Source organism: Dreissena polymorpha, chromosome 1 (assembly GCF_020536995.1).
Source record: "Dreissena polymorpha isolate Duluth1 chromosome 1, UMN_Dpol_1.0, whole genome shotgun sequence".
Taxonomy (NCBI): Eukaryota; Metazoa; Mollusca; class Bivalvia; order Myida; family Dreissenidae; genus Dreissena; species Dreissena polymorpha.
In genome coordinates this window covers 69267596-69285516 of record NC_068355.1, presented here as the reverse complement: position 1 = coordinate 69285516, position 17921 = coordinate 69267596, and the positions used below count along the sequence as shown (strand labels likewise).

General features: G+C 35.1%; 1 protein-coding gene and 2 long non-coding RNA genes across 4 annotated transcripts; 1 reads left to right on the top strand and 2 right to left on the bottom strand.

Moving 5' to 3' along the window:
• Nucleotides 1–4377: 4377 nt before the first annotated feature.
• On the bottom strand, nt 4378–7538 carry LOC127866331 (uncharacterized). Its single transcript, XM_052406807.1, has 3 exons — nt 6829–7538; nt 6499–6606; nt 4378–6177 (listed from the first exon to the last, which is right to left on the bottom strand). The coding sequence occupies exons 1-3, from the start codon at nt 7042–7044 to the stop codon at nt 5062–5064; spliced, it is 1440 nt and encodes a 479-aa protein (XP_052262767.1). The 5' UTR covers nt 7045–7538; the 3' UTR covers nt 4378–5061.
• A 1913-nt stretch (nt 7539–9451) lies between these two features.
• LOC127834063 (uncharacterized) lies at nt 9452–14349 on the bottom strand. Of its 2 annotated transcripts, none has more exons than XR_008027780.1 (3): nt 12370–14349; nt 12000–12111; nt 9452–11779 (listed from the first exon to the last, which is right to left on the bottom strand). It is a non-coding gene; the product is annotated as an uncharacterized LOC127834063 (long non-coding RNA). The 2 variants fall into 2 exon arrangements; XR_008027779.1 differs by having other exon boundaries at nt 12393–14349.
• On the top strand, nt 10140–12357 carry LOC127834069 (uncharacterized). Its single transcript, XR_008027781.1, has 3 exons — nt 10140–10235; nt 11146–11188; nt 11659–12357. It is a non-coding gene; the product is annotated as an uncharacterized LOC127834069 (long non-coding RNA).
• Nucleotides 14350–17921: the final 3572 nt, after the last annotated feature.

Below are 17921 nucleotides of genomic sequence, written 5' to 3'. Positions count from 1 at the left end.
CGTTTTTTTTTCATGACGTTACGACTAAGCGAACTTTCTAGTATAGAAAACGCGCCAAATAGTGTCATAAATTTCAGAAGACATTTCTGATACAACTTTTACGATGGAGTGTATGTCAGTTGAAAAAAGCGAAATGAAGCGTCAGAAGGCTCCAGATTGGACCGAGCCAGCAGAGATTGTTTTGAACGTGCTGGTTCGGGTCCACTGGAGCCTTTTTAATCGGCGAATACAAGGAAATCGGAGCCGAACAAATTTCCTTTATTCGAAGAAAAAAATGGGACGAGGTGGCGAGCAGAATATCATTGTAAGTTGTATGTTATTTTGGTATCTGACTTATACTTTTAATATTTGATTTAATAGCATACGATTGGATTTGCTACCGATGTCATTTTTTACTAACGCCGCATAATGCACAATGTAAATAAGGGGCATAACCACTCAACAAATTGACCTTTTCGCAATTGTTAATCGAGGTATTCCGAATGACCCGGAAATCTAGGTCAGGGGGGTTGCGCAGTAAGCGATTTATCACATCCGCTTAAAATTGCATCCGCTTACACACACGAAAAAGATCAAATCTAGCTAATTTAACATAATGTCGAAGAAAAGGAAACTGGACCAGTTGATGGAAAACAACTCTGTGAGTATTTTTTTTATGCGATTTGGGTGTTTATTTTTACAAGTCGTTGTAGTATTTACCGTAAAATTTACAAATAAAATTATGGGTGGGGTAAAGAGAAAACATTGTGTCTTAGTTTCAAAAACACGTACTAGTATTGAATCCAGTGATATATTTTAGATCAGAATGTATAAGTCTGTATCAAATATCTAGGCTAATGTGATTTTCATTGAAATATTGAAAAGTGATCCATTAACTGCAGGGTTGACCGTAACTTTTCCACTAGATCACTGGTCAATTAACTTGTGAAATTTACTAGACCTGACCAAAGGCCAACTAGACCAACTTTATCAAGTGATAAGTCAAAAATAAATAAAGAATACACAATCTATTTCTGTAATATTTGAACGATATATAAACTATAATCCTGGCTTATTTAAAGACCTTAGGCTTTAGGCTTCAATTTTAAGAAATGGCATGGAAATATCATCAGATAGTTTGCAACACAAACTGTTGTATGGATTACAACACATTTATTTGTTAAGTTAACTTTTAATTTTTGTTCTTGACTACATAAATCTTTTTATTTTAAAGCGGATATGCACGATCTTCACAAATGTTTGGTGAACAACAATAAACTTCATAAAACTTTATCTACAAACAGTTCAGTATAAGGAGCAACTTTCAGAAGTACATGTGTCTGATAATTTGAATTAAGCAGGATATTTTATTATATAAAGACATGTACCGGTAATAAAGTATAAATTTCAATTTTGGTATTTATTTCCAGGTTGCTTTACCACAAACGTTTCGGGAAGTGGCACAGCTACCAAACAGTGACCTGAACAACATCCTACGGCAATTCAGCCTTCCTGTCAAAGGAAAGAGAAATCACTGAGTCACACTCGTTGCTAATCATCTTCACATAAGCACCAGTGGTGGCGATGTTCATGAAAATGATGTCTTCCTTCAGACGCTAAATGATGTGAAGGATCTCGAGGAGGGGTGGACCAGTGACATCCGTAGTGTTCCAGAATTGAAGCTACATTTGATTTTGAAATATCTACTGGCATCCCATGACATAAGCCCTTGTTCCCCTCATTGCGCCGAGTTTTCTGAAGACAGTTTGAAGTGCTACAAGGCTCTGAGATCATATGATCTATGGGAATCAGGCCACATTTCCGGACTTCAGTATAATGACTTGGTGAATGTGGATGGATTTTGTGCTGTTAAATGTCTTGCCAATCCATCTTGGGACACTAGTGGGACTCAATATAATGTGATAGTGATTCTAAAAGAATCTGGCGAACCAGTAGGAGCCACATGCACGTGTGTAGCTGGACTTGGCGAGGCTTGCACACACATTGCCGGGCTGCTATTTGGCATTGAAGACTTTGTGTCACGTGGCTTCAAGGGACTGCCTGACGCACAAGCCACAACTGAAAAGCTGTGCAAGTGGATTGTTCCCAAGGTCCCGAAGGTTGAGCCAAAAGCACTGAGAGAAGTCAGTGTGGAAAAGAATGTGCCTTGACGGTTGAAGAAAGAAAAGCAATTCCGTGCTTCTGACTATAACCCTCTGCCAGAAAAGTTGAATAGCGTCAACTATGACAGTTTAAGTCTGTTGCATCACACATTCAGTCTTGAGTCGCCTAATCTGCCTTGGGTGAAAGCTGTAGCTCCAGTAGTTGTGAATCAGCACAAGCCACAAAAACTGATTGTCATACATCCAGCTAAACTAACTCTACCAGATATTGGGAATGAGTTCCACCCAGAACTTGTTCCATCACAATGCTTGGAAGTAAAAACTGATACCAGACCAATGACATTACTAGAAAAAATTCACAGTTTGAATTGTGATGGAAATGGTGAAAAAGACATTTTGGAAAAAATTAAGTACACAACTGATGAACTCATGACCATAGAGTCTTTAACAAGAGCACAATGTGACTCGGTGCACTAGTTTAGATACAGACATGGGATGATAACGGCGTCTAATTTTCAGCGTGTTTCTAGCCATGTGTCGGTTATAAAGAAGAGAGGAATAAGTGACGATCCCCAGTCATTGATTGACGTCTTAGTGACTTGTGGTTTTTTTAAGGAGAATGCAGCAACACGCTATGGGAAGAAAGAAGAACCGAAAGCCATAAAAGCATACAATACCTACATGCAGAAATCACACAGCAATGTTAATGTTTCCAGTTGTGGTCTACATGTGTCACATGAAACACCTTTTTTGGGTGCTTCTCCTGATGGTGTGCTGGAGTGTGATTGCCATGGTAAAAGACTCATCGAAGTAAAATGCCCAATCACTCTAAGAAGCAGGAGCATTGATGACATGGGCTTCCTAGAAAGAAATTGTAATGGTGAATTAAAATTGAAGAGGTCTGGGAACACGTTCTATGCTCAAATTCAAGGCCAGATGGGTATAACAAATGTGCATTCTACAGACTAAGTGATTTGGGACGGGAAGAAAATTGTCACTGTAACCGTGGAGTTTGACAAAACATTCTGGGAAAGTTTGGTGAGAGACATGTGCTTCTTCTTCGAGAAGTTTGTTATGCCATACATCACTAAGTCAAATGCAGATGTGATCAGTGACCGCAACAAAATAAGAAACAAAGTTAGTGCTTTGACTTGTAAATACCACTGTGGAAAGTGCTCTAAACTATGCAAAGAAGATGTCACTTGTGACAGTGAATCAAGCATAAACTGTGAATGCATGTGTGGTTGCTCAAAATGGTTTCGCTGGGTGTGTGTTGGTTATAAACCAAGTAAAGTTGGTCAAGATGCTGATGAACCTGCTTGGTTCTGCCAAGACTGTTGTCAGCTGTGCGGGGCAGCTGCAAACAAATGACTGGCATAGTGATGCACTTTAAGCCTGTGTGTGCACGTGTGTTAACTGTTTGTGTAGTGAATTTGCCAAATACTGTACTTCTCTCCTAATGCTTAAAACTGAGAACTAAAAACAAAGGAACAATAATTCAGGAATTATGTAAAATAAGAGATTTTGCACTAATACACTATTTATAAAAGTTGTACTTTCATGTAGTGGTTTACATGTTGCATGGTTTGTTAATAAAGCAATATATGTTTGAGTGCACACGATATTGTATTATGTTTTCAGTAAATATTGAGTCGATAAATTGTGTCTTGTTCTGAGAAAAGTGGGCATAATGCATGTGCGTAAAGTGTCGTCCCAGATTAGCCTGTGCAGTCCCCACAGGCTAATCAGGGACGACACTTTTCGCTTTTATGGTATTTTTTGTTTAAAGGAAGTCCCTTTTTAAAGAAAATCTAGTTTAAGCGGAAAGTGTCGTCCCTGATTAGCCTGTGCGGACTGCACAGGCTAATCTTGGACGACACTTTACGCACATGCATTATGCCCAGTTTTCTCAGAACAAGACACAATTGTGAATGCGATAAATTGAAACCTTTTTTAATTACCGGTGAGCCCAATAGCATTGAAAGCCTATGGCTTATTGAGACATTCTCGAGTCCATGTCCTGGCAAGAATCAGTACTTGGTGTACCCGGAAAATATCAACAGCTTATGCTCCCACAGTTGGGATTGAATCTGCAACCTCCAGATCACAAGGTGGACACTATATCCATTATATTAAAATATAGACCATTGTCCAAGTTGGCAAGAGTATAATAATACATGAAAGGTTACAAGACAGTTTATTGTTTCCATAAATTAATAAATACAAAAAATTGCAATGCATTCTAATTCACATATTGAAAGACAAATGGGTACTGACATAACCATGTTGCAATGATGATATATGAAATATGCAGCATTTATTGATAAATAGTAATGTAGTAATAAGTGAAGATCGAATTTCTGTACAAGACAGAATTTCTGTATACATAAAAGTATTAAACTTCACCAAGCAATCTCTTGTTTCTAGCGAACATAGATTTTATTTAAGCAAACATATATTAACAACATTTCCAACAGAAATTCAAGCTATTATTTAAGCAAACATATATGAACAACATTTCTAATAGAAATTCTATTTGATTTGAGCACATAATCACAAGAAAGCACATCACGAATCCATATCACAAAACGAACAGCACCTATCATCTAGAAAGACTTAATATATTAACACAGTCACTATTGTTAAATAATTTATATAGAGTTCATGATTCAAAATCAAAACAAGCATATATGAACATGGCAACTATTTACATAGAAAGGCCCTGCTTTATATATGAGCACTATATCGATGTAAATCAATACATTAGGTACAGTATGCTAGTTTTCAACATATATCTATATTTATATACATGTACATGTAAGGGAACATAAATCTTTATAAAACTGCACATTTACCTATGTTACCACATAAATGTTTAGCACATGTAATTCACTGCATTTATGTGCATGTTAAGCACCAGATTATATTTGATGCTCCGTCATGCCTTTGATCTGAAACATCATTCAACTTTTAAGAAGGGGTCTTGAAAGTTCACCAGATATGCACATGCCTTAAAAATATTACAGTAAATATCTATTTGAGTAAGCTTCATCTCTTGCTTCAAGATCTGAAATTGCTTGATTCTTCTAATTGCTCTTTCAATGTGTACACGAGCTTCAGATATATTTTTATTGTTCTTGAGCTCGGTTTTTGAAAACTGGGACTTGTCTTTGTGCTTGAAAGAGGGAATGATCAGCTTTACTCCAACAGGAAGATCTTTTGCAATCGTTAACCCGCGGTCTGCCATGACCTTCTCTCCTGGGTTTAGACTGTTGAGGAGATCATGTGATTCATTTGTTATGAATTTATCACTGGCTCTTCCTCCATACATATCTGAGATATATGTAATGGCTCCACCAGAGTTCATCCCCACTAAGAACTTCACTGTAGAATGATGTTTATAATTTGAATGGAATTGTTTGTGGGCACTTAACGCACTTGGGGTTTCTGCAAACAGCTCAGTGCAATCTATAATAACTCTGACATTTGGAAACTCCTCAAAGCAACTGGCCTGTTCATTGTTGTACAATTCTGTGGTGTCTGGCATCTTACATATTAATTCCAACTCTTGAGACAAAAGGGTCACCCATGCTGTAAATATTGAGCTAAATGTAGAAGTCGCTACACCAAATCTGATAGCACAGTCAGCAGTTTGAAGTCCCAATCGTAATTTAACCAGAGTGAAGAACATTTCCTCTTTTCTAAAAGTAGTTGATCTAACTTTTTCAGGTTTCTTTTTGTACCTATTTTCATCACTTGCATGGTGATTAAAAAGCACAGTTCTGGCGCCATAGGGGTATTTCATGTATGATGCTTTTGGCTTGAGATAATTGAACAGTGCCATGAAGACATTTACTTTCAGGCCAGTGTAATATGAAAATAACTTTTCATCACGACTTACATAGTCAAACTTTAGTATTTGTCCCTTTGTATTCAATTTCTGAAGTTCAATCGACTCTTGTTCATGTTTCTGACTTCGTGACATATACAATTTCAGATCAGGGTGTTGATCGAGGAGTGTCTGTGCACCTTCATCAACATGTGTTTGCAGATAGTAATGGTCGTTGTAAGGCAACTGAAATAATATATCAGTAGTATCTCATCAGATACTGTACATAATTAAGCTAGCAATCAGCATACTGTTTGTTGAATGTAAAATATGTGAAATAATTAAAAATAGGACCATATCAAGTACAAGTGCTAGTGTAACCAATTTTTAATAACCATGAAGCAATGAAATGCATAATGTCTGTCGGGATTGCACAATAAAAATGCAACCGCTCGAATATCTGATTTTTGTTGCTGACTGTAACAGGTAGTGATTGTAATTGCTATTTTTGGGCATTTTATTATTATTATTTTTATTGAGTCAAAGGTCATTTGCAAGCATTAATACCTTAGAGCCTCTTTCTTCAACATTTTCCGTACAGACATCCCTCTCCAAGATGACTATCTCAGTTTCTATGGGATCACTTACATCACTGCAGGCTGGGATACTAGATGGCTGAAATGAATTCGACATATATTATGAAAGCAATTTATCATGATGATTACACTATCAACACTAATTTAATGATCACTGGTAATTAAAATCATGTATACAAACGACGCAAACATTTTGAAGACTTGACTTTGTTTATTGGACTAGACTGCTGGTAAAGGTCAATTTTTCTTGTCTTTTTTTTGTACAATTATTAATGTTTTCTATATAGTATTTTTATGTTACCTTGGAAATTAAATTTGAGGGCTGAGTAAATACTGTTTCTACATGTCTTTCTCTTGGCGGTAATCTCTTGGGCTTTAGAGGTTTTCCTGTGTGAGAAGATATTTGGAACCACAAACCACTTCTTTCGACATTTGGTGGGTGGGGGGTTCTCAAAATGGCACCCGCAAAGTTTTGACGATTTGCTTGTGACCCAAGGCTTTGTAACAGTTTTTCCATTTTGTGTCACTTGCACTATACGCGCTATCTTTGTGAGCCATGCAGATCTTAGTTACTTGTCAGTAGGAATATTGTAGAATGTACATGTAGCACCCCTCGAACGGTCATGACTGCATCCATTTGCACAACAGAAGTCTTTTTTCCCCATGCCACCTCATAATATATTCCTAACCCTATATACACATGTAAAGAAACGTTAATTTACCGATTTTACATACTTCAAGACGTTAAATGTATTTATTTTCGTTGTGTGAATGAATAAACTGGTTATACAGGTTTTTGAAGGTGATATATGTCCAATGGTGCGGAAATCAAGATTTCCTCGTGCACAGATTTGTAGGTTTAGTCATTCGACAGGCAAGCAGGGTAGAGCGAAGACTTGATTTAAATCGTTTTATTTATTTATGCTCTGTTTGTGTGTTGATGTTAATATTATGTTTTATGTGTTTCAGTGAGTTTTATGAGAGCAGACGGATGACTGACTTGAGATAAAAAGGGGCATTTGTTCCGGACATTTTACCATGGGATTTACATAGTTTTCTAAAAAGAATACTTAACGTTTACGATATAGTAACAGCTGATTATTTGTAGATTTCTCTAAAATTAGAGGTTTCAGGAGGTGATGAAGGCACCTAGACACCGGTCTTGAGCCATGGGTCCTCATACGTCCCCCTGCCATTAAAAGAAAAATGAAAACTGAGCAGTAGGGTCGCGTATCCCGCTCGCGGTTACACCTGAATCGTTCGTTACCACCGATTATTGTTTGGGGTGTACGTGAAGTCATGTGCACTTCTCTTAATTGATGGTTATGAATAAATCTTGTAATTATCGCAGCTGTTTTATCTAAACTAATGCTTCACTTTATGTACTTTTCGCAAATAGGCGTTGTGGATGGGCATAGGGGGCGTCCTCGGTGCGCTTTGGGCATCGGCGGTGGACGGGCGGTTGTTAGGGCCGTGGCGTCCTTGTTTGGGCTTGTGATTTTGAATTGTGTAGTTAAATTGTGCAATTGTATGATTTTGAGTTTAGGCTTGACGTTTGATGGGTATTAAAAATATTCAATTATTCACATGTAACGCATGAGCATGTTTAATGATACGTATAACGACGTGTTCTACAGAATGGATTTAGTATCGTTTCAGTTCTTAAATATATGAGAAGGATGTCGCAACGTTTACTGACGTCTCGAGACTTTTCAACTGAGCGGTGCCATTGGGGTCGATATCTGTTGCTCATTGAACACATACGATCGTCAGAAGATTTGTTTCTTGCATTTATGTGTAGAAAGCCCTGTCAGATACAAACACCCACTCTGTGCGTGTGTTTCAAGAAATAAAATACCCTGCTTGTCATGACACCTAAACAAATGTGTTTGTTTTTATTCTAAATGGTTAGATGATAAATAATTTATGTTTGTCATAAAATGTAATGGAATATAAAACATAATAGTCAACAAGATTATTTTTTCTCACGCTTCCTAACAGCTGATCAATTGTTTACTTCTGTGCGCAACACCGGAACCCCCCTGACCTCAAATCTCGCGCGTTATCGTTACGCGTGATTTGACAATGTCGAAATCGAGAATTATAGCTTCTTTCGCATTTTGGATGCGATTTTGGAATCTGTTTTAGTTTCAAATGTTATGATTTATAGTACAGTTGCACGTTCTCTGTGTCCAAAATGTGCACACGTGAATTGTTATTGAAGTATTTACAGTGGAATATTTGTTCTATAACGGATAACTGTACCAGTTTTGAAGGTATTTTTTAGTTCTCATCTCGTAGACTCCTCCCTGTTAGATTCGTAACCATTTTTTTAATCGTATCCGTAAACCATCTTCACATTTCTAAATGAACTTTACATTTACTACACGTTTACATCGATAACTATTATGCTATTTGTCGTTTATATTTAACTAATCAACAGCCATGATGGTAATACCGTAAACATAAAATGCAATGTGTTTAATAAATACCTCTTTTTAAATTTACTATACACACATACACATTACATACCATTTTTATTTAATATTAAAATTTCCGACTGTGAATTAGGGGTCACAAGAACAGGAGAGTCTTTGTGTCTGTTAATATAAAATTATTATTTTAATTTTATTTACAAAGCCTTTAACAAGTAGATAATAGATTGTTTATATTGTTTATACTAGTATTACAATAACTGTGTGTATGACTGTATTGAAATGATGTATCTTTGGCTATCATAATTTATCATTTATTCCATGTATGCAGCATATTATATCTTCTGAGTTTGTGATATGTAGTCCGTATTATGTTACATGTTCACTGAACTGTAAAAGCGACGCTTTGAAATAATTAATCCACGTTTTTGCAACTAAATACATTGTCATTAAATGCCACACATAAAGTAACAACACAAATGAACATAATTATCAAATAATTACATTGTTTTATTGATCATATATATGTTTTTTTAGATGTTGCATCACAGATGTCGATTCGGGCAAAAACAACAACGAGCAATCAGGAACAGAAAAGTACTTTAACAAATCACCATATACCTATTAAACAATAAATATACATAACATGTATTGCATATAAATGTGTGCATTAAAAATATTATACACACACTTAAATAAAATTGTTTTTATAAAAAATTGTTGGTACTTTAAATCAAGTTTAAAACACAACAACAGCGATTCAATACAAACATTCCTCTTGTTCTTATTTATAAACACATAAATAACACACAATGCTACAATAAATGTTATATTCATCGGCAAATGATAACACAGGGCTCACTCTGCCATTCGTCAAATTAGCCAATGGCTACAAATTGACCTATTTGGCTAAAGAAAATTCAATCTGGCTACAACGTTTTCTTCATAAAAAACTAATAAAGTAGCCAAACATAAAAGAATTTTGCCATAGAAAGGCGAATTTGGCTAAAGAAATTGTTGACTTGAGCCAGGGGAAGCCCTGATAACATTACTAATTTTTCAATTTTAAATGAACTTTGAATTTAACTGTTGTTACAGATTCATCAAAACTTGGCATAATTGTAATGTGTTAATGAGCATAGGTGTATGTGCATAAGTGTTTTACAAAGCTATCAAGTTGAATAAATTGTTTCTTTTTTTGTTTTTGCAGCGTCTTCATATGCATAACAAAGAAGTGAGAGTGCCACAACAGCCAGCAGTGAAGAACACAATGGTAAATAAATAGATTATCATATATATATATATATATATATATATATATATGCAAACCATATGTTAACATCACAGTGAACATGCAAACCATAGGTATACATGTACATGATCACATTGAAAACAGTATACAAAATTAAAGAGATTTACCCTTATATAAAACAAAACAAAGGAAACAAGGGACAAAATTGTCACAAAACCAGGTTTTCATTGTGAAAAAAAATCTGATAAAGGGAGGAAACTCAAACTGAACTTTTGAAATGAACCAACAAAATTAACCCCCTTTGTAAGTTTGTTTTAAAAAAAAAATTCTATTTTTAGTCGTGGCGACCTTGACATTGGAGATATTGACGTGATTCTTTCGTGCGACACACCGTCCCATGATGGTGAACAAATGTGCCAAATGATTTTAAAATCTCACAATGAATGACATTGTTATGGCCAGGACAAGCTCATTTATGGCCATTTTTGACCTTTGAACTCAAAGTGTGACCTTGACCTTGGAGATATCGACGTAATTATTTCGCGCGACACACCGTCCAATGATGGTGAACAAATGTGCCAAATGATTTTTAAATCTGACAATGAACGACATAGTTATGGCCCGGACAAGCTTGTTCCGCCCGCCCGCCAGCCCGCCAGCCCGCCAGCCCGCCAGCCAGCCAGCCCGCCAGCCCGCCCGCATTCGCCAATCTAATAACCAGTTTTTTCCTTCGGAAAACCTGGTTAAAAAACATGCAATAAATTTATATTAAACATTTTGTTTGAAAATTAATGCTGTGATTATTATAAATTAACTTATAAAGTATAGTATATTAATATTAGTTGACAATTGTATTGCATTGAAAACATCACTTTATTTAATTTCTTTTGATTTTTAAAGTGACAATATAATTTTTCGTTGTTTTTTTCAGATTCCACATGTACTGTCAAGTAGAGGCATGAAGCAAAAAGAATGTAAGTTTTGGATATGTTTAAATATGTATTTCAATTTGTTAGTAGCTAATCCTTACCACTAAAAAGGTTGTCAATTTGAAACTTAATATTATGGTAGCTCTAATTGGAGGTAAATGCACTGCAAAAATCACAGAATGTTTATTCTTTTTTTTTCAAAGGCATAGATTGTCTAATATAACAGGTATTAACAAGACACTTTAAAAGTATGAAACTTGCATTGATTGAATACCAGTTCTAAAAACTGGAATGACAATAGCAATCCATCTGATAGAGCAAGCACTGTATAACTAATGTGTTACTATTTAGAATGCAAAAATATCATGCATACTTTGAAATATAACTAGCATTATATATGCCAAAATCAAGTGCTAATGAATGGATTATTTGATATTCATTGATATATACATTTGAATGTCATATCATGAGAATACGTCCATTTATCAAAATTACACTTTTAAGCCTTTTTTCAGCATCCACAAAGTGAACGATTAAACTGTTCCTGTGCTGCATTGACTGGTCGCAGATACGGGATCATAAGATGCCTTGAGTAACCATATTCACTGTCGCAGATCACTTTTCCAGCGTGTTGAACTTTAAGAAATTTATTAAACAAAGATCATATATTGTATTGGAGTGAATTTGATTTGAATATTTAAATGTATTTATTAATCATCATAAAGTTAATGTAAACATTATTTCTGCTTGTCTATCCATGAGCAATGGCTTAAATACATTGATGCACATACAATTTTTATACATTGTTAAATACAAATTGTGTTCACTAGTATTTGTGGAATGTTAGAAAACGTACCATTTTCAAACTGATCTTTTAGTTCGCAGTTTCTCCAAATTCGGGCATCATGTGTCCGCCCTGGCCAGTTGGCATTGAAACTTGTTATTTTGTATTGTGCATCACAGACAGCCTGTGAATATGAAACGTGCATAACATTGTTTCAACACATTATATAAATTAACTAAATAATAACTATTTTATTTATTTTTTCTATATAAGTTGATATACAACTGATGACATGTTTCTTAGTTTACTAATGACAACCGGCTAAAATTAACATGTAGTTGTTTACTAAATTATTTTTGTTAACAATAAACGTGTATCAAATAAAAACAATTAAATCAAGTTTCAGCATTACACAAAATTATTTGTTAAGCTATACATGTACCTGTAAATTGATTGTGGGTATACCTTTTCGCTCTATGAAGTCTTCTTTTCATTAGGCTTTTGTATGTGCACGTGTGTGCAATCAATACATCCCAAAGTCTTGGGAAACCTGAAAGTTAATCGTTTAAAATTAAGATATTTTGGGGGAAATTTAAATATTAATAAATACATGGATTTTAGTTTAAATGTAATGTGAGTTGTGACTGTATGTCTGTTATATGGAATGAAAGTTTAACGTATAACGTTACGTCGCGATTGTATTACGTAAGTCTAAACATTGTAGACTTAGCATTTGAGACTTACATTACTGAGTCTGAGTCTAAAACTTACCGTTTTATGTTTCGTGAATTAAGTTTTGTCAGCCTGAGTTTGAGTCTGAGTCAGAAACTTGAGCTGAGTCTAAGATTTGAGACTTACGTTCATTGGTGAATACGGCTCCTGGACAATTCCGTTATGTACATGATTAGGTTTCATATTTTTGTAATGCTTTTGGAATTTTTGGCACAATTTTTGCGAAAATCAGTATGGTGTTATCCCTTTAAAAACAAAACACTGACTTCATGCATTAATATATTTACATTAATTGTTAATTTTTTTTATGAAATATAATTTTCATTTAATTTTATATTAGATATAATTATCATATGTAATAATCATATAAGAATAGCAAATGGTTACCATGAACAAAAGAAATAAGTACATGTTTTAACACCTGTCTTTACCTACAGCAAGAAAATACTTCGCAAGCAGATTTTTATTAACAAAAACGAAACAAAACATATATTCCGGTTGAGGTTAAAGACATAATATAATTAAGAGAGAATTCGGTTCATCAAAATACATATCCCCAGTTCCAAGGATATAAATCCGGGTAAAAAACAGTACGAATCTGATCGCAGGTCACTTATTCAGCACCGAGGAATTATAAAAATATATTATTACAAGTAGATTGGACACTTTATTCACCAGAAAAATATACATATGAACTTACTAAAAAAAGGAGAAACCGATTAATACCAGTTAGCACTTTTGTTGAAAACTGTCTTACGGAAAGTCCGGACCTATCACGATCGAAATCACACCCCTATTATCAGTATTTAAGCTTCACGCAAACCGTATTTTCTGTCTCGCTTTACAGAAATAAAATTAAACTGCCTTCGCAAGATCGTTGGTTATGAATTATTATCATCAAACCATCAGGCAATGAATATATAAATATATCTATTTAATAATTAGTGCTTAACGCGGTAATGGAAAAAACATTTCATGAATAAGATTAAACACACGAAATAAACAAAAAATATCCTAATATATCCAAAAGATCCCGAGTAAGAAATAAAATATAATCGGTAGTAAATAGGACCGGTTATAATGGAAGGGTTAGGCTTTAGAATGTGTCTGAAGAATACTGATCAATTCTAGTCAGTTGAGATAACTGGAGTTTTATGAGAAATATCAACTCGGGCGGTTTTAAGCAATAATGCAAGATTAAAATATTCGCAACAACAAATACACGTCGCAGTGTAAGCGACGCGGACACGTAAATTGATACATCATCATTAGTTTTTCGTCGGTAAGATTTCGTTTGCATGGCACGCTAGTGCCTCGTGCTTACCCACGTTGTGACTACGTGGTAGCCCATCGGCTGTGCGGAAAATATCATAGAAATCAACAACCTCACCGTTTGCGGCGTTATCGTCTTCGCGTTTACGTTTTGAAGGTGACGCTGCTGCGAGTTCCGCCTCTGTTTTTGATCGAGGTACATGAGCTGATGCCGGCGCCGTTTCCGCCGCATTCCTTCTACGCCATCTGGGCCCTTTGTTCTTTCGCCGGGTCCGGATCAACTGCCGCCCGCATCCCCCGTCCCTCTCTCTGTCTCCGTTTCGCTACGGCTTGCCTCACCCGTCTTCGCACGCCAAGACCTCTAACCGACATTGTAGATTTCAGCTTATGGATGTGTAGACACAAGTTTCTCAGTCAAAGCTATTTCGCAAAAGGCACGAGATACGTGAAACTCGAGCTTATATACCATATTAGTGACGTCAAACAGTCACTACCGAAATCAATATCACGCATTGTTTATTGTCGTCTGCTTGTATCTAATGATTTGTACGAGATTTAAACTTGTATATATCGGAGACATGTATTCGCTACTTCAAATAAAAGAAATTAATTTTTAAAGACATTCATTTTTATTAGTGTTAAGATAAGTGCTCCGAACAAACTTAACATAGCGTTAGTTAGGAAACATAACTTCATCTGTAGGTTCTCTTAACAAATGCATTCATGTTATATACGGCGTATATAGATATAGGTATTTTTTGTTTTGTATGATTATTTTAATGTGTACTTATACATGTATATAACTCATTTTATACACGCGCTTGTCTTTTAATGTTTTTCTCCTCGCGTGAACGTGAAATATCTAGGGAAGGATGTTCAATACCTATCTATTCGTTTATGTCTGTTAAACATGAAACATAGATGAATTGACATTATGGGAAAAAAGGGATTGTGCGTTTGTAATGTGAATGCTCAAATCATGTTCATGGCGTTGAATGGTCGAACTATTCTGCCAAAGAAATAAGTAGAGTACACAAAAGTGTTGCCCACATAGACATGGGCATTCACTTACATGTAGAATATTAAGCGAGTATTCTTTGTTGTTTTTTGTGTGTCTGACTGCTTGATTATGAGTTTAAATATTTATCTTTGGCAAGCCAAATTTAATTCGTATAAAGGGTATTTAAGTGTCATCACTGTATTTTAAGTAAAGAAATTTCAAACATACATGTATATAGTCCGGCAGAAAAGTTGCCATTTCACACTTAACCCGACATTGGGGTGTATAGTAAATGTTCAAGTATTTATTGTTTGGGGACATGCTACTGACGAAGAATCAAAATGATGCCAGTCTGGTATCTTTGGGTGATACGCAAAATTCAAGATGGCGTCCAAGATGGCGGCAATTTTTTATTTGATTTTTTAAATATATACATATGCACTATTTTATGTATTAAAATGTCATTTTGACATTGTTATACATGTCAAATATGCATAAAGAAGTGCAAACGTGTGTTATAGGAACAAAAAAGAAGATTGCGTCCAAAACAGCTTCCAGAATTGATATTGCTGCTCAGGTATTGCTTATAAACCCAACTATTTTCCCAATTTTCTCATTACAATAATGAATATTGTAAAATAATACAATTTAGAAGTAATTAAGTGCTCGATTAATTTAATTTCAATTATACAAATGCAGAGTTTACTACAACAAGAACATATCGACCTAATCTTGACAATTGGAGAAAAGTTATGTTATCTTTGTGTACAGCTATAGCAACTTTGTCAAAGGTACGATTTATGTGATAAAAATACACCTGTGTCATAAATGTCATACAAACATTACATGTAATTGGAACGCCATAATACGTATACTTAAACATTTGTTCACCAAGGTTTTGATTATGTCACATTTTTCAAACATCATGGTATAAAGTCTTATGCATACACTCACAAATTGTGTAATAATATGATGAAACTGTGCATAACGTGATTTACTTTTTTAAAAATAATTTATAAAAAATATTCCACGTAAATAAGATTCTTAACATTGTAGTTATTCAGACACAACCATATATAACATTTGAATTAACAAATATTTATTTCTCCAAATAATTGTTAAAATTCTTTTAATCGTATGTCTTGTAAGTAAATTAGTAAATATAAGTTGTGAAGTTGCAATATTATATGCAATTATTTATTCCCTTCATAACTAAACATGTAAACTAGTTCATAACCCTATCGTTTAATTTATTTATTCCACCATTACTTTAAAAATTTGTAATGCATAAATAATGTAGGCTTTGAGCTTGTATAAGCTTTACTGCTAAATAAGTGTTGTTTTTGCTGTTGTATACTACATAAGCTCTTGGTGTGAGTTGTTGTGTTATATGAGCGATGTTCTAATGTAAATATAAGTTAAGTTCCTATGTTTGTTTTTCATTACGCAATACACTATTATTTTCCACCTTTCCTTTCTCATTCACAAACTAAGTTATATAACGAGCATGTTATGTCCGATCAATGGTACATTAAATTATTTAAAACCAAACCTTTTGACAAGCGCAAAAGAAAGTACATGGTAGTCGCGCTTGATTACATGAGCATCCAAGTGTTGAACATTAACTCATGCTTGTACACCAACATGTTTTTATCATTTTTAGCACATAGAGTGGAGCTTAAGCATTATTTGATGCTACTGTAATGGGTAAAAAGTCTTAATCACATCGATTCAGATCTTGGTTTGTGCATCTATGCGTGATACCATGTATATGCCTGTATGTGAACACTCTTCACACTTGCATAGAATGCTTTAGTGGTCTGCGTTAAGCTTGCTAGCTATGGAATAGCCTAACCCGACTTGCCTATCCTGCCTGCCCAAGGGTTTGTCTTGTAATACACATTTCATCTGTAACAGGCCATAGCATACTGAGAAAAATCTGGTTGCTTCCTTCACAACTTCTAAAAGATGGCATATCGCCAAACAGTCTGATGGAGTTGGCTTCGTTCAGCATCTGAATAATTTCCTTTTCTTACCGATACCAAAATATCCAGCCACCGTGTTGCATCAAGATATACCGTTAGCAGACAGCAAGGCGGTCGCGATATTTCTATTCTTTGGGACAGTGATTCTAATGTCTTTTAATGCTCTTTCTCTCACTAGTGGGTCCATGATGACATAGATTGAACGTTTAAGGACAAAATAGTAATGAAACAAGGAAACAAACACGTCTGTATTATCAGCTTCCGCAGTAATGTCAGTGTGTTTTGCTTCGATTGCATCCACCATTTGCCTTATACTTATCATGTCAGCTTCTTCTTGGATTGTTTTTAAATCAGCCCGATTGATTATAACACCTTTATTTATTTCAGTAGACGTATTATGATTTCTTGTTACGGCCAGCTTGCGTGATCGAGTGCACAAGAAGTAAATTCTGTATACGTACATAACGCTTTACAAATCTTAAAGATCAGCTGCTGTTTGTTCTCAGTGACACCTTTTATAACATTATGTGGTGGTCAAGACATGTTACCCGTTAGATTGTACACCCTTGAGACATTGGATCGTCTATCTGACCTCGCCACACTCTTGGTGCTGAATTTTAGAGCTGTAACGATTCGGTTCGATGCATCGAAAAACCGGTTCAACGTTGCCGATTCGAATTTAATACCAATACGGCCAATTTTGATTCGTGACATTGCAATCCCGATTGATCCGCATTAAAACCTTACTTTCCAAATCCGTCATCTAAACTTTCTAGTCATTTATAAAACGCCTTGTGATTGGTCAATAGCCATTATGACATCCAATGAAAGAATGCATATTATGCTGAGCATTACATTAGCCGGTAAAATGGCTTCTACAACCACGCTGAAAAACGCAAAATAAAAATTAAAAGTATGGGAACATTTCGGGTTTCGCGAAGGTTCTGATGCAAAGGCAACTTGCAAAACGTGTTTTGTTACGCTTAATCTGAAAGCACTACAAAT